Raw genomic sequence first — 25,434 nt, 5'->3', positions numbered from 1 at the left:
GCCATTGTGATCCATGGAATGATCACCCCCAGGCTAGACTTCTGCAAGTCACTCTACGTGGGTTGCCCTTGAAGCTGCTCTGGAAATTCCAACTAGACCAGAATGCAGCAGCTTGGGCCCTTATGAGGACCTAATGGACAGCGTATAGTACATCAGTGTTCTCCCAGCTGCACTAGCTTCAGATTGGAGACCAGATCAGATTCAAGGTTCAGATTGTCATTTTCAAAGCCCTAAATCAGTGGTCCCCAACCTTTTCATCACTGGGGACCAGTCAATGCTTGACAATTTGACTGAGGCCTGGGGAGGGAGGGTAGTCTTTTGGCAAGGGACATCGCCGCAGCCTGAGCCCCTGCTCCACTTGCTTTCCCGCCGGCACCCCTCACTTCCTGCCACCCACTGGGGGGCACTGCCAGCAGCAGCTGCCCAGTGCCACACTGAGGGGGAGCCCCAGCCATGGTGGCTGCTGGAGAGCACCAAAGGTGAGCCGGCGGCAGAGTGGCAGGGCAGCTCCCGAGGCAGCAGCCGGGGAGGAGGATGAGGAGGAGCTGCGGCCTGGTACTGACTGATCCACAGACTGGTACCAGTATCTGGACCGGGGGTTGGGGACCACTGCCCTAAATGACCTGGCACCAAAGTTTAAAAATGTACTATTTTTACTATAATATTTAAATTTCTGTACAACCTTTCTTCATTAGTTTCCAATTTTAAAACCTGTTGTTACCCGCCCTACATCAATCAGGGAAATTGTGGGATACAAATAAAAATAATTTTATTATTAAGAATAAACCAATGCATAGAAAGAAGACAACAAGAGGACTTTCTATCTGATTGCTTGCCTTCGAACCCATTCCAGTTTCTGGCAATAAAGATCTAAACAAACCCATCCCTGTGTTTTCTTTGGAATGCAGCTTAAATTTTTTAACCTGTGTGTAAGCACTAAAGAATGTGAGCCTGCAAGGTTGAAATGATGAGGAGAGTCAGATGCCACAGATGTTCCAGAAAAGGGGATTCTTAAGGGCTGCTTCATAAAACAAAAGTATTTGTAGGCTGAACTGAATTTTGTTTACCAGGCACTTTTCATTAAAAAGCTTCATTACCTTTAAAACACTGCACAGGCTTTCCAGTGTGAGGCTTACAGTTCATTAGTCACAAGAAGGAAAAAAGATATTGAAGCCTCCCTGGCCCCTCCTTCCCCCAAACCTGATGCCATTTTTTAAAATGGGTAGCACCATTGGCTTTTGGCCATACAATCTTTAGCTGCAGGGTATTAATTACACTGGGGAGAAAAGTGAATTCAGGAATGGATAAGGTGGCATTCTGCCCAGTTAAAATCTATAAAGGCAGTCTAGCTGGAAAAAAGAACACAAATTAGATGCTAGACCATTAGTAAAAATGCCACACTTGGTTTTATAACATAACTGCGTGCTTTATTGATATACACAGTAAAGCAGTATATAATACAATAAGTAAGGCATATATTTGGTGAAATCTGATATGTTGTGAAAAAATGCAATAAAACTGAAGTTTATAAAAATAATTAGTAAATGTTACAGTGTTGATGTTAAAACACAATAGATTATGATACCCAAGTAATAAACCAGTACTGGATAATAATGGTATAACATGCCAGGTGATAAGTTATTCAGTTACACAGATGATACTTTGCTGTTCTATAATTGGTGGATAAGGAACATAAAATAATTCCTTCAAAATGCTTAAAAAGCAGCAATAAAGCTCTTCAACTCTTTAAATATTTTGACAGACACACTTCAAAACTAATGTCTATGAAGAAAAAAAACCCAAAACCCTGATGTAAACAATCGTGCACTCCATTAGTTTCCAATTTTAAATGAGAATTTTCAACTTAAAAACACAAACAGAAAGATTCAGTTCAGTATATCTTCATTTGTACTTTCCTGAAGAAAGGCCATGAGGATATACGGGGTTACATTCTAACTAAAAGGCATGATCTATCCTTGCGCAGGTGAGAAGCTTGCACGTGGTGGGGTTGACATAGGGTGTTTATTTAAAAGACATCTGTGCTTAGTCTATGACAGGGGTAGTCAAACTGCGGCCCTCCAGATGTCCATGAACTACAATTCCCAGAAGCCCCTGCCAGCATTCGCTGGCAGGGGCTTCTGGGAATTGTAGTTCATGGACATCTGGAGGGCCGCAGTTTGACTACCCCTGGTCTATGATGTCCAAGACTATTTTGTGCAACCTTTTGTTTGAGTTGATGATAGTATATGTCACTATTTTGCTGTAAATTGATCTTATTGTGGAAGGTAGGTTTCAGTTTAGTATGCCCTTCCAATTTATTTTTTTTAATTCAGCTGGCTCATCTGATGGTTTTTACTGTGACTATATTTTATTGTATGATGCATGTATAATTATAATTATCTAGTTATAAGCTGCTTTAAGCATGTTGAAAAGCAGGATTTATTTTTAAATAAAATGTTTCCATCTCCTCTGTGCTTGAGGACTTTGCACTCTGGCAAAAGGGACAACTAGATGAAGACAGGAGTAAGCACAATTCTTTTGTTTTGGGTTATAGCCCAAGTGTTGTGGTTGGTGCATTTCACTCCTATGCCAATTTCACCATGTGCAGGCAATGTGCTGCCACAGCGATAGACTTACCTAACGTTTTAAGCAACTCTTATAATGAAAAATGGAGGTGTGGGACTTCCACAAGTTATTTACTTTTTTTCTTCTTCTTGTTTTAAATTTAATGTTGTTAAAATGAAAAGAGCTGTTCACACAATGGACAAGTGGTGATGATGTAATATCTTCTGTACATAATTGTCAGGAACACCACAAAACCAAAGTGAGGTAGAAATAACATGACTACCCATGTTTAATGTTAACTAGCATTAAAAATAAAATAAAATTTTCTCCGACTTTACATTTCGTACAAGAAGAGGTAACAGATTTTACTGTTGCAAAATGTTAATGTGAATTAGATGGAGAAATTCTACTGTGTGTCAGTGGAATTAAAGGTTAATGGGAGGAAATGAAATGGTAAAGCTTTTGTTAACAGCACCTCAAAATTATAGAGTAGTAAACCTGAGGAGCTGTTATTGAACATCTATTTTCTGTTATCCCTCTCCTGAGTAATTGTTAATTGTGCGATATTACTTGTAGAAAGATACAGGGAGCAAAACGTTTCCGGGGTCTGTTGCCTTGGATGACCAACTCATGACGCAGTGTGGCTGCTTTCAGCTTCCCAATGGGCAGGGGCCAACTGGGTAACTCCACACTGTTTCCTGTTGCTTGATTGAAATGCCGTGGCTCCTTGGAATTTGCAGCAAGGCAGATTTATAGCATTCTTGTTTTTAAGAGATTGGGCAATTTTCAATGCTTATTAACACTGTTATAAAAATCTAAATAATAGTCATGACTGATTAAACTCATGCTTCAGGCTGGAAGCAGATCACTGCCTGTTGTGAGGAGATCCTTTCCCCAAGCCCCATGTGCAGAGATGCAGGGCCTCTCTCAAGGGTGGCATTACACAGCCTGGAAGCCAATTGGGTTTCTATTGTGAAGCATTAAGGTGCTGGCCAGTGCCAGAGGCAGATACCAGACAATGAAGTCCAAAGGAGTAATCCAGTAAGGCAATTCCTATTTTGTATTTATTAACAACATTTGGATTCATAGCAGTGGAGGAAACAGCAGGAGCAGATAATGCTGATTCAATTTGTCTTTTTATTTTTGCAAGCTCTGAAGATAACATTGTCATGTAATGTGCTCTTTCGTATTATTGCCAACTAGCTGGATAATTTCAATAAGATTTCATTCTACTTGGAAGGAGGTGGAAAAGTGACCTCAACTGGAAGTTCACAACAAGTCTTTTTTAAAAGCCAGCTGCTAGTCAGACACAAATAATGAAACATGTCAGTTAATTGTATTGGTGTTGCGGACACTCTCTCTTTGATACATAAGGAAAAGAACACAGAACATGAATACCTGTCTGGTACAATTACAGAGCTAAAGTGATGCTAAACAAATGCACTGCCTCATTTTTTTTGTTTTTTAAAGGGATTTATATAAACAATTTTTAATAAAGCACACTTTGTTTACAATCTTTCTTTATAATTGTTATAAATTTTAAACAACCCAAAATGCGTTCCATATAAAGAAATGGCAAGTTATTTAGCTATCAAGATTTTACATGTAATTCTTTTTTTGTACAATTGCATAGATGTGTAAAACCTGCCATTGTTAACAAAACAATAACAGACTTAAGAAACTACTGAAATCTACAGTATAGTACCACTACCCTTCACAAAAATATAGATTTGTTTTCTTGTAAACTCTTACAGTCTAATCCTTTGTCATATGAATATTATAAAAACCATGCGGGACGCCTGAAGTTGTAAAACGCATCTTGCTATTCTAACACCTTGTCATCAGTCATCACGGTAACTAAGGTTTCCATTGCTCGGCCCAAGTCATCTGCCATGTGGAAAAGGCTGCCTACATTGTGGCCTGCAAAACAAAGGAAAAGAAGAGAATGAAACTGCACTGTGCCTAGCTATACAGAATATCACCTGCACGTGTTATTCATCAACCTTCAGGTACTTTGAGGTAAAGATGCATTCCCCATGCAAACCATTTTGTGTCCTTTGAAACTGCATAATCACCAGTAAAGCGGAGTGTAACTTGCAGAGAGGTTTTTAGCCAGCACCACACTAGGTTTTAATACAACAGACAGGCCAAATCTGTTTCAAAGGCACATGCATGATAACCCTTGGTTATCGAAAATCAAACATGAGCATGAAAGAATTTGCTACACAAATGTTTGTAAATGAATAAATCAAAGTGTATAACAGCTAACCTGGTCAGTCATAATCTACCACACAACCTGACAGGGGAATTTGAAAGAATCCTAATTGAAATTAATGAGAATAATGTCCTGAGCAAAGCCCCCACTGACAACCAAAATGAATCCTACATAGAGTCACAGAATCTCTTTAAATACTATATTTAAAGATGGGTGCATTGACTTTTGAAAACTTGTACGCTGAAAATCTAGTTGGTCTTTAAGGTGCTGCTGGACTTGAATCTAGCTCTCCTAAAACAGCTATTAATTAAATGAATTTGGCTTCCATTGTCAAGTGAGAAAGAAAAGCTGAGCATGTCAGATTGTTGTTTTGCAGTAATATTCTTGGCATGGTCAGTCATTAAATAAATAAAAAAAACATCTTAGGTGGTAATTCATTTCAAACCAGAAAGGACAGATCAGAAAAGGAAAATCCAGAAATGGAGATGGACCAACTATAGAAAACCATGATTGGGAACTCAGAAGCAGGAAGAACCTATTTGGGGTTGCATATATAGAGATTTTTCTTGGGTCAAAGGCATGTTTGGTGTGTTGATATCTTCATGTGACTGTCACATGATTCTGGCCCTATGATGAAGACAGCAGTAACTATAAGGCCAAAAGGCACCACCTAGACTTTATTATCAACCATTTAACAAATGCAAATGACACAAGATATATTTTTTATGTCATATGTTACTGGTTTAGTGCTACTGTACTAAACTGGGGACCGAAGAGGCACATATTTTGAGATATTATTTCTACACAGTAATTTTTTCAAGTCAACAGTGTCTCTTTCCCTTCCTATCCACAGCTGTTAAGCCTAAGTATGACATGCTCTTCTCTAATTTTATGATGACTTGTGAGTAGGTAGGACTAAAACACAGTAACTGTCAGGATTATCATACTGAATGTGTACTCAGATATACTTGAGAAAAAAGACCCCAAATACTCCTAAATTCCAGGAGTAATGAAAGTTTATCTTCTGGAATTTTGGGAGGATTTCAGGACCCAAGAGACAGAAAGCTGGTCCATCAAACTCTGCACCTTCCTCTCTTGCAGTTTTAAAAGATCTTCTATGAGAACAGCTCTCTGAAATCCGGGGGGGGGGGGGGGAGAGATGCTGCCAAACAACTCTTATGGTAAGACCAGCTTCCTCTTCCTCTCTGCTCCTGCTACCTCTGGAGGTGGAGGCAAAATAACAAGGGACAATTGCTAAAATGGTCCTGAATTTTTGTAAACGGAAAAAACCCTGAAAAAAGATCATGAAATGGCAAGTAGAGTCCCTCCCAAAAAGATAAAGCATTGAATATTTGTAAATACCCCTATACCAGGCAAAGATTTTAATACTATGGCCAATATATTCATGACATCCTTTTCCTGCTCCTCCTAGAATCATACAGTTGGAAGGGGCCATACAGGCCATCTAGTCCAACCCCCTGCTCAATGCAGGATCAGCCCTAAGCATCCAAGAAAAGTGTGTATCCAAACTTTGCTTGAAGACTGCCAGTGAGGGGGAGCTCACCACCTCCTTAGGCAGCCTATTCCACTGCTGAACTACTCTGACTGTGAAAATTTTTTCCCTGATATCTAACCTATATCGTTGTACTTGTAGTTTAAACCCATTACTGCGTGTCCTTTCCTCTGCAGCCAACAGAAACAGAATCCTGCCCTCTTCCAAGTGACAACCTTTCAAATACTTAAAGAGGGCTATCATGTCCCCTCTCAACCTCCTTTTCTCCAGGCTGAACATTCCCAAGTCCCTCAACCTATCTTCATAGGGCTTGGTCCCTTGGCCCTAGATCATCCTTGTCGCTCTCCTCTGTACCCTTTCAATTTTATCTACATCCTTCTTGAAGTGAGGCCTCCAGAACTGCACACAGTACTCCAGGTGTGGTCTGACCAGTGCCGTATACAATGGGACTATGACATCTTGTGATTTTGATGTGATGCTCCTATCACAACTAAGTGATATTTACCTAGAGTTTGCTATCCTTCAGACCGTCTTGCTAGTCTTATTCTAGTAGAAATATAAAGAAATTTTGCTACCATATAAGAAGTGGTTGGAACTTTATCCCTTAACAAAAATTTAACTAAGGTGAGGATAGAGTGTTTAGTAGAATGTGGCAGCAAAGGGAGAATTAAACTATCTCTGATAATGCTATAAAATGGGCAAGATAAATTATGTACTAGTCAAACTGATTGTCTCAATTTGACTAGTATTACAGGGGCAAATCACTATTGGTGTTTCCAAGGCTGCAGAAGTCCACTCCCATAATTTGAAGATCAATTAATCACTGCCAGTGTATCTGCCAAGAAAACAGCAGAGACACCCATCACAAACCACTAACACTCACCCAGAAATCATGTGGAGGGTCATGGGAGGATTGTATGGACAAGATCACACATCTTCAACCAGGAAACCAAACCCCAGCAATTTTCATGGTGGTTTCAAGTTTATGCTCCAGGCCATGCCCATCCCCAGTAATCAGTAACCCTCAAATCCAAATGAAGTCACTCTCCAAAGCCAAGTGATTAGATCAGGTCGGAAGTTATAGACTGGTATCTGTCACTCTGTAAGATGTTTATAAGAACATGTAGGATAAAACACAAAAGGCTTTAAAAGCATCCGTTTTTTGTGTTCTGGGTAATTTGATGTTCAGAATTGTAGTTACCTATTTTTCACATTCTTTTATGCTTCCCCCTCCCCATTACTATCACCATAAAATGGTAACTTCCCCCTTTGTCTAGCTACCCTGAAATACAAAGAGGAGGGAGGGAAATGCTTGACAATGTTCTGAATATTAAACCATCATATAAAATTCATGAACGGGCTTTGAATCTACTATCTTTAAATAGGACAGGGTCCTATTAAATAAAAGAGTAAGGCCACCTGGGGAGGAGTTAGGGCGGGCCCTGTCCAGGATAAAAACTCAGAGGGCCCAATCAGGAACCGTGAAGCGGCTCCTGATTGGGCCCTCCGAGTGTCCATCCAGGGCCAAGCAGCCAATGGAGAGGCGCACAAAGTGCCTTCCTATTGGCCCCTCACCAGGACAGACCAAAATTCCATTCACCCAGCCCAGTCTGGCTGCCAGTCTGCTCCTGACCACCAAAGGGAGAGGAGGTCAGCAGAGCTGCCAAGGGGGATGAGAACAGAGGCTTGGACAGGCTCTCCTGCCTGTCATGTCCAACTGTAAATTGCCTCAGAACCCTGACAGAGCTGGCAGGAGGCTACAGAGTGCTCCCCATCCCCATCCCAATCCCCTCAGGACTGCTGCGAAGGAGCCTCTGACAGCCCCTGACTGAGGGGAGGAGGCCTTTCCAAGAGCAACACAGGGAAGCCTGAGGGCCTTCCTTTTGGGGGGGGGGACTTTCCCCTTCTGCCAAACAGTTGCCTGACAGGGAGGCCACAGAAAATCCCCTTTTCACTTAAAATACTGCTCTGGCCAGGGGTTAGACACAGCCAAGCCATGTGTCTTTCTTCTTTGCAACTCTCTGCAGATTTGAGGCCACTGCACAGCGTTATTCTGCAGAGGAAGTTGGCTCTTTTGTCTCCTGTTTCATCTGCACAACAACCCTGTGCAGTAGGCCTCAAGTCTTTCAATTCAACAACAACCTGTGTGGGAAGCCTTAAATGTTTCTTCTCTACCACAACCCTGTCCAAAGTAGCCCTTTCTGCCTGGGGAGCTGATCTTTATACTCTGCAGGTGAGCTGTAATTCCAGGAGCTCTCCAGGCCACACCTGTAGGTTGGCTACCCCTGAGTTGGAAATATTCCTGGAGGTTTGGAGGTGGGACTTCAAAATCGTACAATGCCTCAGAGTCCAGCCTTCAAATGAGCCATTTTTGCCTGCAGTTGGTAGGAAATGGTGCAGGAGTGTCCCTCCTGCCCTATGGGTTATGGCCAGCCCTTATCAGCAACTGTTTGTATTCTGGGGCGCAGACAGGCAGACCAGCATCAGTCCTGTGAGTCTGGAAAGTGCAGGAAGATCTAAATAAATATTTACAGCCTGAAACTAAATAGAGAACAAGTAAATGTCTGGAGACACATCGTAACTGAAATAGTAACTGGCAAATAACCTTGGCCTGGCAAATAAAAAACCAGTATTAAAAACCTTACTAAGGTCAAGACTGCTGTGCACAGACAGTCTTCCTCTTAGGGTTACCAGCTTCCCTGTGAGGCTCGCTACCCCACCTCCCTCATGGGGAGTCTGCTATGGGGAGAGAAGGGGAAGACGATTGGAAAATGCTTTGAGACACCTGAGGCCTGCTGGGTCACTGCGGCCCATTCCCAGTTCTCTCAGATCTCTCACAACCCTACATACCTCACAGGTTGACTATTGTGGAGAGACGAATGGAAAAGGTGTTTGTAAACCGCTTTGAGACTCCTTTGGGTAGTAAGCAATAGGGTACAAAAATCTGTTCTTCTAAGGAGCAACCATGAAAGAAGCATGTGGGCACATAACTTTTTACCAACAGTGAAAATATGGGAGACAGAAGGAACAAGGTGGACACCTGTGTACTGTGACTACCCTATGTGTATTAGGGCAGAGGGGCATTTCGGTGAATGTGGCCTAATTCACACAAGAAGGGAAATGACGCAGAACTGGGGGGAATTGGTTGCATGTAATCTTCCCCTAAGAAGAGTCTCCAGTCTGATTTTCCCTTCACATATCTGAGGACATGGCTCTGGAAAGCTCATCTGTAACCACTATGCCACAATTCCCAAAGGTCAGTCCTCTCCCACAATCAACGAACATTCCACACCACAGGTTCTTGACACCCATATCTCCACACCCATGGCCTCATTTGCCACCATGCCACCACAACCTCCCACACAACACACATGACAACCCCATGCCCTTACAGACTGGACAGCTCCTCCCCCTTCCTCTTCCCACTGCCAAGCTCTAGCGCCCGTTGTATTCTTGGAGACAACGGGCTTTGCCCCTAGTAATTATAATAAAAGAGATATGCAGGTTACATTACAGTATGTGTTATATTTCTTATATGGTTTGTATCTTATTGTCAATACTGGAGGGAAGGCTTTGAATGGAGATCTATTAAATTTGTATGAGTGTAAACGGAGGCTGGATAACAAGATTAATGGAGTCAACAAAGTGATAGTTGGACAAGTGATACCATCTGAAATCATTGCTTCTACCCACTACCTCTGCATGGGCTCCTTCCTTCCTTACATACATGCATACATATTTATTTATCAAATTTATCCCCTTGCTTTCTACCTTCACCAGAGCCATCAAGACAGCTAACAAATTAAAAACATACATGATAAAAACCACACATTACAAAACATTAAAACCAAACAAAAACTGTGCCATCAAAACCATGCTAAAAATGCACATAAAACCACCCAAAATACTCATAAACATTGTTTACTCACTGCTCCCACTAAGTTTAATAAGACTTTCTTCCTGGTAAGTATGCTTAAAATCACAGCAATTCATGCTTTAACTGTGCAAAAATATCTGACCATATCGTTATATTCATATCTAAGCACAATTATTAAAACAACAGAATTTGGTCTATAATAGCGACTGTCTTCCTTTTTAATTCGGCTGTATTAGGGCTAGAATCGAGATCATTGCAGGGCCATTACCATACTGCAGTACACTAGAACATAAGAGCCCTGCTGGATCCAGCATAATACATCACACAATGACTAACCAGTTACTCTGAAAGACCCAAAGTCCTTCCCCAATTTTAGATCTATGCCGGGTATTCAGAGGCTTTACTGCCACTGAATCTGGTGGCTCACTTCAGTCTCCATGGCTAGTAGCCAGTAACTGAATCTTTTAAAGCCATTTATACTACTAGTATTATTAAGCTGGCTACTTGTATAATAGACCCTCTTGGGGCGCAGGGTGGTAAGGCAGCCGACATGCTGTCTGAAGCTCTGCCCATGAGGCTGGGAGTTTGATCCCCAGCAGCTGGCTCAAGGTTGACTCAGCCTCATTCTGAGGTTGGTAAAATGAGTACCCAGCTTGCTGGGGGGTAAAACGTTAATAACTGGGGATGGGAATGGCAAACCACCCCATATTGAGTCTGCCATGAAAACGCTAGAGGGCGTCACCCCAAGGGTCAGACATGACTTGGTGCTTGCACCTTTTACTTGTATAATACTACTAGTGTTATTAAGACAATTTTACATTGCAAATAGCATGAGATAACTCAATATTTCTAGTCTAGTAAATGTACAGAATTTACTTTTTATATGTGGAAAGATCCATGGAAATCTGTTATCAGAATCTTTAGTCTTGATTTCCAAAGAATGCAAATGAGTTTATCTAGCTGTAATGTGACAGCTAACTTAGATCCATTTATCACATGTATCACAAAGCAAAACATTTCTATTTTACAGATGTAGGATTGAAAATGAGATGAAGAGATTTGCCTGCAACCTCCAGAGCAGCCTGCAGCTGAGTTGGATTTAAATCTACAACTCCCAGGGTTAACATTCAACACTGTATTCACTAGACCACACTGATTCACAAAAATACTTAAATGCTTAACAGTGGAATTCATAGGTGTTAGTGACATTCTGCTGGTGCAGTGCTGAGCTTGCAAGCTGAAGTTATATATTATTTATACCTCTCAACCCTAGTAGAACAAAACAGATTTCTATAATTTTCTGAGAGACAGATTTGTAACTTGCAACCAAAAATGTGATATGGCCAAAGGCAGACTGTCACTTCACAGCATAAACATTCTTTTAAGATGAAAATTTTTTATACACTTCCACATTTGTCACCCTTTGCTAAAGTCCTTTAGAAGGCCAATTGGCACATAGTACATTTCTCCAATTTCTATGCTTTTATTTCCATTGAAGGGTGAGAGGTATTGTGTGTTAGAGTATACATGTGCAATGAACCTAGCAACAAGCATGCTGTGCCATCAATGCCAGACAAAGTAGAAGCTATTGCAATGGGCATCAGGCTCACTAACCTCTCTCACTGGCTTTCCAGGGGCATTTCTTCCTTTAGTAACAGAAGTAGAAGTATCAAAAAGAAAGAGGGAAAACACATACACACACACAAACAAAAATATAGAAGAACTTCAGTGTTCGTTCTGGAACTGACTACAGAACAGACAATTTTGTAAAAATGAAATGGAAGTTCTACAATGTGCAGAATGCTCACAGTAGTTAACCCAGGCAGGTATATTCATACCAGTCCTTTTCAGGTTGATATAGTTAATACAAGTTATTGATCGACCTACTGCTTGAGAAGAGCAATAGACAAAATGTATATATTAGGTTTGTTTGCCTAAATTATTTTGCTTTCATAATCAACATTTGTGCACAATCCCCCAGTGTAAGACTGAAGTATTCCAGTGATATCCTGTTTGCCATTGCTAAGAATGCTCCAACTTAGTTCCCTCCCATATTCAGATAAACCTAAACACTTTGATACATTCTAAATGACCTATTAAAAACAAAAATTATATGCAAACAAAACTTGATCTTGAATTGATCTTGAACACCAAATACTTCAGTTTTAATGCAAAATGACTACAATTTAAGACCATTGAAATCTGCACAGGTTAACACTGTGAGTTATCTAGAGAATCCTCTCTGTTCTACCGCTTTTCAGACTAGGACTGATAAAGTTGTCTTGCCTTTCTGAATATGGGACAATGGGGTAGCCAAAAGGGGGACCCTGATGTAGTAAACTAACAAAGTTGTGCCAATATTTGTTCAATTAAATCTCCTTATCACAGCCCAGCACTCTTGCTCACACAGCATGGAGGTTTTCAAGATTTATTGCTACACTGTTTGTTAAACAGATCATTCCTCTCTTTGTAATTATATTTTCCCACTATGGCTCCTTCACAGTGACTGCAATGCTGCAGTTAGTTAAGCATAGCTTTTCAATTTCTTTTCTGAAAAACTGCATATTGGTTGTAACATTAATGTTCTTAATTCCTGGGGAAAAAATGAAGAGAGATGGAGTAGTGTGGGGTTGCAGTTGGTTCTGCTTTATCTTTAGGGGCATTTCTTCAGTTATTAACAGCCCAAATAAAAGAATGGAACAGGTGTACATATACTTTTAACATTCTTCTTACATGTTTGTAAACATGCGTAGTATTCACAGTGAAATAAGTACACTGGGTACTCAAATGTCTCTCAATGAAAGATGACAAGAAAGCAAAGTTACTTGATAGACAGATTTAAGCATACTTTACAAATATTCTGTCCTGAGGAATGCAAAATCAACATTCAATTTTAGTTCTGCAGTCAGCAGTACAATGGATTCTGTACAGATGTGGGCCTTGATCAAATTAATAATTTATATTTTAACTAATGACCTACTAAGGTTGTGCTGACGTTAAGAACTCTGTGGAACAGATCGGCTTATCTTTGCTAGATTCAGTGTTCATACCAAAGATCTCCCGACAGCCTTCAACCAAGCTCATCTTACCTACTGAGATCTAACATGGAAATATTGGGCTTCTTTCAAACTTCTCATACTTCTTTCAAAACTGATGTTTTCATATGTGAATACTATCAGGCCACCTCATGAGAAGGAAGGACTCCCTGGAGAAGAGCCTAATGCTGGGAGCGATTGAGGGCAAAAGAAGAAGGGGACGACAGAGAATGTGGTGGCTGGATGGAGTCCCTGGAGCAGTCAGTGCGAGCTTAAATGGACTCCGGGGAATGGTAGAGGACAGGAAGGCCTGGAGGATCATTGTCCATGGGGTCGCGATGGGTCGGACACAACTTTGCAACTAACAACCACAACATATGTATGCAACTGAACAGAGATACTTTTCAGCAGCCAATATCCATTCCTAAGCCTTTTTGGGGTTAAAAATAAAATAATAAATAAACATATAAATTAGAAATTCCTATAGATGAATTTCAGCAGTGAATATATTAATGTCTAAATGTAATTAGACAAACAGGATATTTTCCCCCAGTGGAACTGGAAGATATTTTCTGAAAATACATTCACAAAGCTCTCCCAACTCCTCATGAAAATAAAACCTATCTAATCAGCTTCCACAGTCACAATACAGAGAAAGTTTGTTTTGTGTATGTCCTGTTAAAATCAATGGGATATGCTTCTCATGAAGGAAAAAAAACACCCTGAAGTTCCATTGATTTGAATAGGACTACATGATGATTGGGATCTGTGGACTGGGGTTAATAAGTAAACATTGTACCTGAAAAGTCTGCTCTGTGAATGTCCTACAATTCTTTAGCAACATCTTCAAATTTAACATTTCAGTTATTTGTCAAAATGAAAACATGAATATGTCTATCATATGCATTCAGAACTCCCAAAAGACTCTTAAATTTGTACAGAAGTATAGCATGAAAGCAATTTATTCCATGACTTGTTATCTTACAGGATTTAATGAACCACTAAGGTGGTGTTTAATAGCACATTTCTACTGAATGTTAGACCTCTGGCTTTGACATCTGTTTTGAGTTAAAACAGCAGCTGTGAGAAGCAGCTGTAGCCACTTTGAATTCACTTTGAGTAGTGCACTAAAGGATCTGCAGATGGGAACTGCAAAGCTCATAAGAAAAGGAAAATTCCTTAAGGATCCAATCATCAGATACTCAGCAGAAATCCTACTGATAAATGTCAAACTGCTTTCAGCACCAATCTTCAGCTTTGCACTGAGTGCAGATTCTCTCATAATGTCTACCTTTTCAGCAATTCTTACCAATTTTAACAATGAGAAACTATCAGCTTTTTCTTCATCCAGAAGATTTGTATACTTAGGCTTGAGACTGTACCAAACTGACCTACAGGATATTTTATGCCTTTCAAAAGTGCTAAAAATATGACCTAATAACAAAAGCATAAATAACTGTATCATTTACAGGTGTGTCAATTAGTCATCCATCTATCACCCTTGTTTCAAAGTCTGAACTCATCAGATATCACTTATAATCTTTATTAGAAATGCTATATATACTGTCAGTATTTTCTCAATAGAAACTTTTGATTGTCCTGCTTCCTGCATAACATATTTATCTTTTTACATACTAAGTCATTTTGTCAAAAGCTGAAAATTTGTTTAGGAAAAGCAACAACCAGGCATGCAACATCTGATTTTATTTTATTTTTGTCTGAATAAAGTGTTTTCTACAACTCAGCTGTTTCTCTGCCTGATTCCCCCCCCCCCCCATTTTTTGGTCATTGGTTTGACTGTAGATTGATCCAGTTGAGTTAACAAGAGGCCTCATTTCACCCATGCAATGCTTTATAATGTTAAATTAATAACTAGCTTTGTAATTTCTATTTAATGGTCTGGTTGGTAGGGTATAGTCAGGTGGATGTCTCTATTAGAGATGGGCACAAACTGGAAAATTCCAGTTCAGTTCAAGGTTTGGAGAGTTCCCAAACTGAACCCCAAAACCCAAACTAGTCACAAGCCCAGAAACAAACCAGCAAGTTTGGACCAAACCATTATGCTTCCTCCCACTTCCAACCAAATTTGATTTCTTAAATTGCTTGCAGCCATTTCAGCTTTACATTGGGGTTGGCACACCCATTCACTGTTAGGCTACAATGGCTGACAGTCATTTCAGCAGTCCATTTCACTTCTATCTGCTTGAAAGTGGGGGAATGAAATGGATGGTTTAAATGTCTTATGGTCATTTAAACCTAACAGATGACAGGTGAACTGCCCTGCTCAGCTGCTAGGTTTAAGTGGCCTGAACCTTGAACTAAACCAAATCAAACATTCTGGAAATGTTTGGGGGGAACATGAAATGGCCAAATTAATGACAAATTTAGGGTAGTGTATCGGTTCATGCTCATCCCTAGTCTCTACTGGACACAGATCCTTTAGATGGGACAGATATTATACAGGAACACTTATGAAGAAATCTAAAATGAAATAAGATGCCTTTCTGTTATCCTTTGTGGGTAAAATTAATGTATAAATTTTATGGGTGATAACAGGTAAATCATATAAAGGAGAGTTCTGGATGTTGTAGTGCAATTTCCATGTTCAGTGATGTCCAGGTATCCCCAACAAATGTCCCATATGAGCTAGTAGTGGGTGATTTTGGGTCAGTGCACTAAACTTTTATGAAGTTTGTTTTGGTAACTTAGGACTCATACACAGGATGGCTTGTCACAAGCCTGAACTAGTGCTTCATTTCATAATTTGAGAACACAATACATGCACTGTCATTATGTGTGCAGAAAACAAACTCTGTGAACTATGTAAGACATGTTGGTCCAAGTTTCTATCAGCTGAATGAATCACCACAGCCAGTTTGTCAGTCTGGATATCTTGTCATTTCCTCTGGAGCCCTCCATGTTCCCTACTTTAGTCCATCCTGCTATTTCCTCAACATCCATATTTCCATAAAGATTTTGGTTTAATCTTTTATTACTGGCTTGTTACCTTTCGATGTTTCTACATGGTATTACCTGGTGAAATCTAGATTGTAAAGCTTTCATAAAGCTGAATCTATACTGGTAGCACTCTATATGCATAATACATTTCACCCAAGTCCTCAGCCGCAGTTTATGATAAATCAAATTCCATTAACTTGTATAATAATACATCTAAAACCAAAACAGGCACAGCCTCCTGCTTTTCTGAAAGATTTTCACAATCAAATCTTTTGGAGATTTTTTTTGTTACTATTGCAAAGCACCATAATCCTTATTCATTGTTGTTCTTCTATATATTTATGAAACAGCCTAGGGGGTGGGAAGTGTCCGGCTGTCCAAGTTGGAATAGGGCCAATCAGGGTGCAGCCAGCTTTGCCCTGATTGTCCCTGCCCCTGCAGCTCCCGCCCCCCGTCCCTGGACTCTAGCTTCTTTGCTCTCAGACGCCTCAGTGCCTGGAGCCGGCAGCAGGTAAAGGGAGAAGCCCTGGACAAAGGGTCATGGTGGAGGGCTTGCTAACGAGGGCCTCTTGGCCTGCTAGGCTGGGCCTGCTGACTGACTGCTAAGGAGCTCTGTCCTGGCCCTGCTAACGAGTTGCCCAGCCCCCGCCTGCCCCACTTGATATGGCTGCGAGCTGCAGCCCAAAGCCACCTTAAGCTGCCTGGACAGGAGCCAGGGGAGGGGGCCTTTCATGGCCCATTCTTAGGAATGGGCTTTGAAGCTAGTAATAAATAATAATAATAATAATATTATTATTATTAATTAATATTAATAATATTAATATTAATAATAATAATGGAGCTACTGAACATGTTCAGAGTATTTCCAATATTCAGTCAGACTGACAACTAATCCCTGTCATTGAAAATGGAGCAACGTTATAGAGATCAAATGGCTAATAACTATTAACTCTTTCTGAAATAAATGGTGATTTCATTTTACATAGATGCTACTATGTTACACCTACAATTTAGGGTTTTGCCATTGTAAAATGTGATAGCAATATACATAATATAATTATTCAAAATTAAATAGGATGTAAAACAATAGTGAAATATGTTTTTCTTGGGTGATTACAATTGATCTAGTATTCACATTATATGGTATGCATATAACCCTGAAAGGAATGAGTCATATGGACTGGATCTGAAATCAGGAGAAGAAAGGTTCTTCATTTCACAGTTATCCATATAACATATGACCAATCTGATAAGTCAAAGTAAATGAATTCACCCCAAGTGGTGATTTGTGAACTGTGTAAATGTTAAACTAATTCTAAATAAATTATGACAGAACATTATACCTCAGTTCTGATTTTAAAACAATGGGCAGCTCTTTTAAACTGTCAACTTGTAAATCCACATATTGTGTTGAATCCTGTGTTAGACTTCTGCCTTAGAAAGACTTCTGTGCATAGAAACATGACTTCTCTGCCTTCCCTCCCACAAATACAATACAGAATGGCTCTGGAAAAGTTGCTCCTGGGGAAACAGAGACCCCCAGGTGAAGCATGAGTTGAAAGCCAGTCACATGGTGAAAACTGTCACTTCTGTTGTGGATCTTTTTGATGGGATCTATCAAACCACCAAGCCATCTATCATTACATTGAGAAGAGGACTCAGAATTCTGTGTCACTCCTATTTAGGTATTCATGTTTTAGGTGCCACTCAAGGTAATCAAACTGTGAACTCTCTTTTGCTACACATTCTTCCAACATACTGTACCAATTCTGAATTGAAAAGGCATGCAATCTGTTTTTAAAATAATTTTTGAAAAAACTGTCTTCTCCCCATGGTTTTCAAGAAATATGAGTCTCACTAAAATATCACCATTTGGTTTACACTTCTCTGGGTCAGCTGTTGTATCAATTTTTTTAGAAAAGGTCATGTACTAGGCAGAATGTTTTTCAAATGATAGGCTAGGAATAATATCCTTCAAAAACACCAGAGACAGGTAAAAGCAGTACTAAACCCTTAGCACAGTGTTTCAATAGAACAGTTGCCCCAGGGGTCATCCTGGAGACAAGTTTAAAATTACTCTGCATTAGCATCAGTCAAGATAGAAAATACTGCCTTCTTTAACCCAAACTTTTTCTCCCATGGAAATATAATATCTGGACTCAGATATGACCTTTTCTTGAGCACAAAAGACTTCTCGGAAACATCATTCAATTACTATCTATGCTGGGCTTTGACAAAGTAGGAAAATGTTAGATACATATATTTTAAAAAGGTTCCCATAGCTCAGCATCCTGGCCCCAAACCTTCATCTACTCCAATTAAGTGATAAATCATATTTTTAACCTAAACTTGGCAATGTCAGAGCAGAGAAAAAACAGTTTATATATTTAGAAAATAGGAGAGACAACTGTGGAAAATAATCAGGAAAATTAGGTGACCATATAGCTACCAAGGGTATATCTACTACCCGCAGCCAGCAACCGATTTTACATGAGGATCCTTTGAATAGTTATCATCCAGCAATGAATGAGGAGTTTCATAAGAACACAGAGATCTCTCAATCAGAGGAACAGTGTGTGTGTGTTCTTATTCTGCCTCCATCATTTCTGAGCAAGAACTGTTTGCAGCTAAATCAATGTCTTCATGAATACAAGAATTAGAAAGGTTTCTGCTCTGTTTTCTTCTTTTTTAGATGAACAGCTTTCACCTACACAATGACTGTGAGCATGATACTGATCTGTAAAGAAGCCACTATAATTTAACTGCCAGTCTTTGCTTCTGAGCCCTGGAGATTACCTCTTGTACTTGGAAAGGAATTGTTGAGCTGTTCCATGACCTCTTCCAACCCTGTGCTTGTGTCCTGGGGAGGGCTGAGCAAATCATCCTCACCTGAAGAGACAAAAGAGAAAGCCACAGTTTTTGAGAAGCAACCACCTGCTATGTAAATAACACTGGAGTTCTGGGACAGTTAGCTATTCATTTTGGACAAGAATTGCAATGCAGAATTGCAGCTTTCCACAGAGAGTGTACATAATACACCCACTAAAGTCATTATTTTAACATCTAGCTTACATCTAGCAGAAATTTCAATACATCTGCATACCACACACAGACATTGCCTCATCATCTTCTAAATCATCAGGCTACTTTCACTTCTCCGAAATAATGTAGGCCTGGGATGGCGAAATAAATTATTACAGAAGTCTAAAGTGTCTGTACTGAAAAAAAGGTGAAAGTAATTGCTAGTAAAAATAAAAGGCTCCTTTATCCCATTACTAGTCTCCTGTTACTAGGTTAGTTAGGGTTGGCATTGGTTGAGTGCCAGTGTCTGGCTAGCTTTCCATGGGGGTTGACCATGAGCCAGTATCTGCCTTGCCTGAATTAATGAGTCAGGCATTTGCTCTTCCCATCTTGTTCTCATACAGGTTCAACTAGTCAGGTCCTGCCTCCTCTGCCTTGCCTTGGGTGGGCGTACCTGAATGCTGGGTAAAGGAGCTGCAGAAACACTGCTGGGCTTTTTTTTTTTTTAGGGGGGGGGGAATGTTTTCAGTTTTTTTCCTGCAAAACTAGAGGGTGTTGCAAGTTTGCAAAACTATCTGCTATTTATTTATTAATTTATGCATTTAGTTTTTATTTATTTATTCAATTATTTATTTATATACTGCCCTCCCTGAAGGCTCAGGGTAGTTTACATTTGTCTATGTGGGTCCACTCCATGGACTTAGATGTCCGCAGAACACACTGTGCTTATTTATTTATTTATTTATTTATTTATTCATTTAGATTTTTATACCGCCCATTTCTTTGCAGCTCTGGGCGGTTTACACAGAACATTATAACTTACATGAAACATTATGCAGACTATAACTTCAAAACAATTTTCAAAAAACATCAAAAGATTACAAAACCACAATTATAATATAATAACAATTAACAGTAACTTTGGGAGAGTCATGGGCAGGCAACTGGGGGGACCAGCAGGTGTTCTGAGTCGGTCGGCCTCAAGCCTGGTGGAAGAGCTCCCTCTTGCAGGCCCTGCAGAACAGTGGAAGTTCGGGCAGGGCTCTGATCTCCTCAGGAAGCTCATTCCACCAGGTGGGGGCCAGGACTGAGAAGGCCCTAGCCCTTGTTGAGGTCCAACGTGCTTCTCTGGAGCCGGGGATCCACAGCCATTTGAAGGTGCAGAGCGTAAAACTCTTTTGGGGGTATAGCTATTAAGAATATACAAGTGAGAACCTGGAAGAACTTGTGGGAAAACAACTATTTCCTCTTTCTATTTCCTGAAAGCCCTTTCCTGCTTCCTTCTCTCCTTCTAGAGTTGCCAATCTGGAGATCTTTTGCAATCACAATAAAAGTTGCTTTGGTCCACATAATGTATGCTGCAGATAAAGGTGAGATAAATGAACTAAATAAATAATAAACAGAGCTGAAGATGGGAAGCAGATATAAGGTAGTTTGGTGAACAGCTAAAGAGAGAATGAGGAAGGGAAGAGGATGTGGGAATTGCCAGGGGGTGAGAAAGAGGAAATAGTCTAGGGAGAGGGATACAGGGGAAAGTAAAGTGCAACCTCACAAGTCGTTGAAGGTTCCCTATAATGCAAATAGGTTTGGCCCAGTAGTCAGTACCAAACAGACCACAATTTTCCTCAGTAAAGGCTGGGGGGTGGGGAGTGGAATTAAGACAGAGGGCCGGATAATGTAAATTGGCTGATAGGTGGGAAGGAGATATGGTTACTAAATCTAGGTTTAGAAATACCTGGAGATTTGGGGGTGGAACCTGAGGAAGGTAGGATTTGAGGGAGGGATATAATGCCACAGAGTACACCCTAAAAGCAGCTATTTTCTCCATAGAAATTAGGGTTGCTAACTTCCAGGTGGGGACTGGAGCCTTTTTCAACCTTCTAACAGTGGAGGAACCCCTGAAATATTTTTCAGGCTTCAAGGAACCCTGGAAGTGGTGACATGCCACTCCAGAGAAGTGGCCATGGAAGTAAGAAGTGGGAGCTAGCCAATCAATTAATCAATCATTTACTGGTTTTCCATTGTGAAGAAAGAGACTAGACCCATAGAACAGGAGAAGTGGCTATTCAAATTTCTGGGAAAGGCCATGTAACCCCTGGGGAGCTCATGTGTAACCCCAGGTTTCCCATGGAACCCTGGTTAGGAATCCCTACCATGTCCATATGCACTTTATAATAAATGATTTATCATAGCAGCTGGGGCAAAGCTCTGCATAGTTCTACTGACAGAAAATATGATGTTTATATAACTAGTCTTATACAAAATCTCCCTGGTTGTCTGGCATGGGTCCAAATTTGCTAGTGTTCAAAGATTATAGGAAATTTGTATGTAAACTGCATTACAGATTTTTGCCCACTGATAATCTCAAAAGCCTGAGGTACTTACCCATGGATTCCGAAGTTTGACTGCCAACTACACGGAGAAGTCTTGGCTGATTACTATCTGACCTCCGTAATGAGGTAGGAGGAGAAGACTGAGCTGTACCATTCACCTTGGAATCCACTTGAGGCTGAAATATTAGAAGGAAATATGATAGTACAGAAAAGAGAATAATGACTGAATATTTGTGTTATACATCATTTATGCTATGACTGAAAGTTTGCTATACTAGGATATGCTCAGTGTAAATATACTGTGATTCATTCAGTGTGAATAAAAGAAAGTTAACAAAGAGACTTAAATGCAGTCATAAGATATTAACAAAAGTCAGTTTCAGACTCAAGCCACAAATGGTAACATGGTCAGAAGTTGGTGACTATTCTGCATTTGCTTTAGTTAATGTTAGGGTTTCAAATCCTGAGCAGGACAAAACTATTTTCATTAGCTCACATGAAAAAAAAGCTAGAAACTCACCTGCTCCAGTAGCTGCCTCAGTCTGTGCAACTGTGATTCCAGCTGTTTGTTGTGATCCTCCAAGATCTGCATCCGGGCTTCTAGACGACCTTTGTGCTGACGAAGCAGCTTGGCTTCTGCTATGAGTTCAGCATCTCGGGGGCTCTGGGGGGAAATGGGCATCATCTCAGGTGGGGATGGCAGTGGAGACAGTCCTTTGTGATCATGCTGTTGCTTCAGCCGGTCATATTCTGCCTGCAGGTTTCTATCGAAACAGGATAGAATGAATGCCTTAACAGCTTTATCAGTGCACTCTTCTGTTTGTAGCAGACTGAAACCCACCGTCACCTGATATCATAGCTATATCAGATTTGAGGGTTCTGGCCACTGTAACTGATAACATCATTCTTGAACTGGAGCTGAACAACTTCCTGGCTTAGAAAGACTGGACTTTAAAAAAATAATTAAAGTGCTATTAAATTCTAATCTCACATTTCCAATTTAAAAGCTACCTTTTCCCACTTCTAACAATATTAATGGCAAAAAGGGCTGTGTGATCCAAAACTATGCATTTCAGAAATCCTTCACAGATCACAAACACAAGTCTGAGTTTAGATTTCAGTCTGATGAAATATATGATGATAACCCCAGCCAAAATGTTTAGACTTGTCGGTTAATCAGTGCTCTGGAGTACAAACACATTTGTTTTATTACAGAGCCCACACCCCAACATTACAAACAGTATTAAAGAATTATATACAGCTTTACACACAGATCAGTAAAATCCTATGCAGAGTTTAGAGTAACTGCAAATAGGATTGCACTGCAAAGCACTCTGTAAACATTAACAAACCCTGAAAACATATCTTAAGTATTTTTAGGTACTGTAATCATATCTGGAACATGTATTCAAAATCCATTTGTCCTCATGTGGGTGACCAGCTCTCTTTTATACACAGATTTTGGATATGTCAATAGTTGCCTGAAAAAGACATAACTGGCTCTGCAGCACAAATAAGAAAAACAGAGTACCTTATGAAAGTGGTTTGCTGCTTGTGTAGTACCATTTTTTTAAAGTAGTATAAGAAAATTGCAGCACAAGAAACAATGAATTTTAATCACAATGTTTGTGAATTTCCAGAAAACCACTGATTTCCACTGTGGCTTATTCCTTTGTAACAGCTACCCCTCCCTAGTTGTTGTGCAATGCAGTTCAAATGGTGTGTGTGTATGTGTACAACTCCAACAGTGGCTGACATGAGAGGCTGTTGGTAAAAAAGTAACAGGAAATAAGATATGAGGTGGCAAGTCCATATTCTCTTCAGAACTCTGGGCACGTGATGCTCTCTATCTGCTCTGTGGATGTTGGAGCTCTCCCCTGAGGGATTAAAAAATCTGTACTACCAAAATCAGAGTTCAGCAACCCAAATAAATTATGTAAACAACTCTGCTCAACCAGGAAAGGGCATGTTCAAATTTGTGCCTATGTGACACTAGTAGCACTTGTGGAAAGTGCTATCAGGAAAGTGAAGAACAGACGATTCTCTGGCAAAACAATTCAGCTTTGTATCCTTTCTTTTCTGTATAGTCCAAGGACTAGTTAAGGAAAAGAGGTGTGTACTTAAAACAATGGTCTTTTGAATATGACTGTCAAAATTCCATAGAGAAAGAAAGAAACCCTTTCAAGTATAGTTCTTCAAGCTCTGGAGAGCAATCATAAATCAGTTTGAGGGAAAAGAAAACAGTCATGTTAAGGCTTCTATAGCATGGCTTATGTCAGTCAGAATTAGGTTCAGAAAAAGATAATTTCGTATAAGCTATAGATGAGGAAGGGTGAGCAAAAGAAAGACTATAATCCTCTCAAGACGAGCACATGAACAGGAACCAGCAGTGTTCTGTAATCTTCTGTATAAAACTACATCTTGGCTTGGTGATTTCATTTTCAGATGAACAGATGTAGTATATGTCTCCAGACTACCATACCTTATGACTTGTGTAGAATTTTTTTTCTTGAACAAGGCTATACTAAGTTGAATATAAAGACCATTTGATTTATTTCAGAGCTCTGAACAATATACAGTTGTAGGTCCTGGGAACAGGGAAATTGACACTGACACCTTGACTTTGGAGAATAAAATGGCCACAGCTTTACTGATTACACCATAAGAGCAATGGCACAGCACAGGAACAGATTCTTAATTAGGCATCCTACTTGCTGCTTAATAACTCTACAACTCCAGATTGCCTGCTGTGGCGAAGTCCCCAGGGAGTGATGTGGCGGCCAGTCAATGTGTGGCCCCCTTGACCCTAGTGCTGAAAGCCCTGCTGACAGCCCCCAAGCTGGGCAAGCTGCTGTAGCTACCTCAGCACCCCATAAGGAAGTCCCAGAACCAAGAGATTCAGGCTCCACACTATGCTCAAAGTGGCACAAGAGCTGCAGGTGATTATTCTCTTCCCCCAGCTCTCACCAACACTCCTAAGCCTGTAACCAAGAAAGCATCCTGTCCTGCATCCTGTGGAGCCAAATATCCATGTCCCACTCTGTCAGGTGCACACCATCTGCCCTGTATAGGGCAAGTAGCTGAAAAGCGATTTCTGGGTGGCGAATGATAGCACCATCTGTGCTACTGACTTGCAAGTTTTCTTCTGGCCAAATTCACCTGTGATGGTGAATAATCCCATACTACTTGCGGTGTTCAAGAAGTGCGGTAGTAGACAGCTTGATATGGAGGTTTTTTAAAAGTTTGTTGTAACGGAGCACATGAACAGTACCCTTTCTGCTATGGGAGATCACTTTTCCCCAACTGTATCACCAGTGCATCAGGCAGTCTCCACTGAACTACATAATGACTGCTTACGCACTGGGAATTTCACTACCCCAGCTCTCATGCAGGAGCACAAATCGGGGGCAGATGAGGTGCACCGGGCCAAATCCTCCCCCGTATGGATGCAGGAAGAGGTGGGGCAACCTGACACAACAAAAACTCCAGCCTGCAGCCCAGCACGAAACCTCCAGTGCGTAAATGGTCAATGTGACACAACTGAGAAGAGAACAGGCCAAACTTATTCCCTGTTGCCCCCACCAAGTGATATGCAGCCAATTGTTGAGACCCAAGGCTTTTCCCCATCTGGATGATGAAACATACCTACCAGCCCAAAAGACAATGCTATGACCCACAATCCATACAGACTTGTGCTGACCCGGGGAGGCTGAAGTACATAGATATTAGTGACCTAGTTGACTCAAAGGGTGTATGTAAGACCTGGCATTATTGGCCAATTGTGTGAATGCATTTCCCTGGGAAACCCAGTTCAGAGGTATCTGTGGTTGCTCTAATGCAGAATGAATGCTCACTGAAGTCCTAAGGCTGTGATGCATGCTCACTTCATGCAAATAAACTGAAACCATAAGAGATGG

General features: G+C 40.5%; 1 protein-coding gene across 23 annotated transcripts in view; it reads right to left on the bottom strand.

Moving 5' to 3' along the window:
- Positions 1-2,990: 2,990 nt before the first annotated feature.
- DMD (dystrophin) overlaps positions 2,991-25,434 on the bottom strand; it is a 1,311,735-nt gene continuing 1,289,291 nt past the window's right edge. For 16 of the 23 annotated variants that reach the window (XM_077342956.1, XM_077342965.1, XM_077342961.1 and 13 more), the window contains 4 exons: positions 22,038-22,281; positions 21,570-21,693; positions 18,960-19,052; positions 2,991-4,485 (listed from right to left, as the gene is read on the bottom strand). In XM_077342956.1, coding sequence (XP_077199071.1) covers positions 4,388-4,485; positions 18,960-19,052; positions 21,570-21,693; positions 22,038-22,281 — 559 coding nt within the window. In that variant the 3' untranslated portion in view covers positions 2,991-4,387. Of the gene's footprint in view, positions 4,486-11,784; positions 11,817-18,959; positions 19,053-21,569; positions 21,694-22,037; positions 22,282-25,434 lie in introns of all 23 variants that reach the window. The other 7 variants (XM_077342959.1, XM_077342966.1, XM_077342972.1 and 4 more) reach the window with 1 other exon arrangement.

Source organism: Paroedura picta, chromosome 6 (genome assembly GCF_049243985.1).
Source record: "Paroedura picta isolate Pp20150507F chromosome 6, Ppicta_v3.0, whole genome shotgun sequence".
Lineage (NCBI taxonomy): Eukaryota > Metazoa > Chordata > Lepidosauria > Squamata > Gekkonidae > Paroedura > Paroedura picta.
Note: the sequence above shows the minus strand (reverse complement) of the source record. Positions and strands in the feature narration are given on the sequence as shown.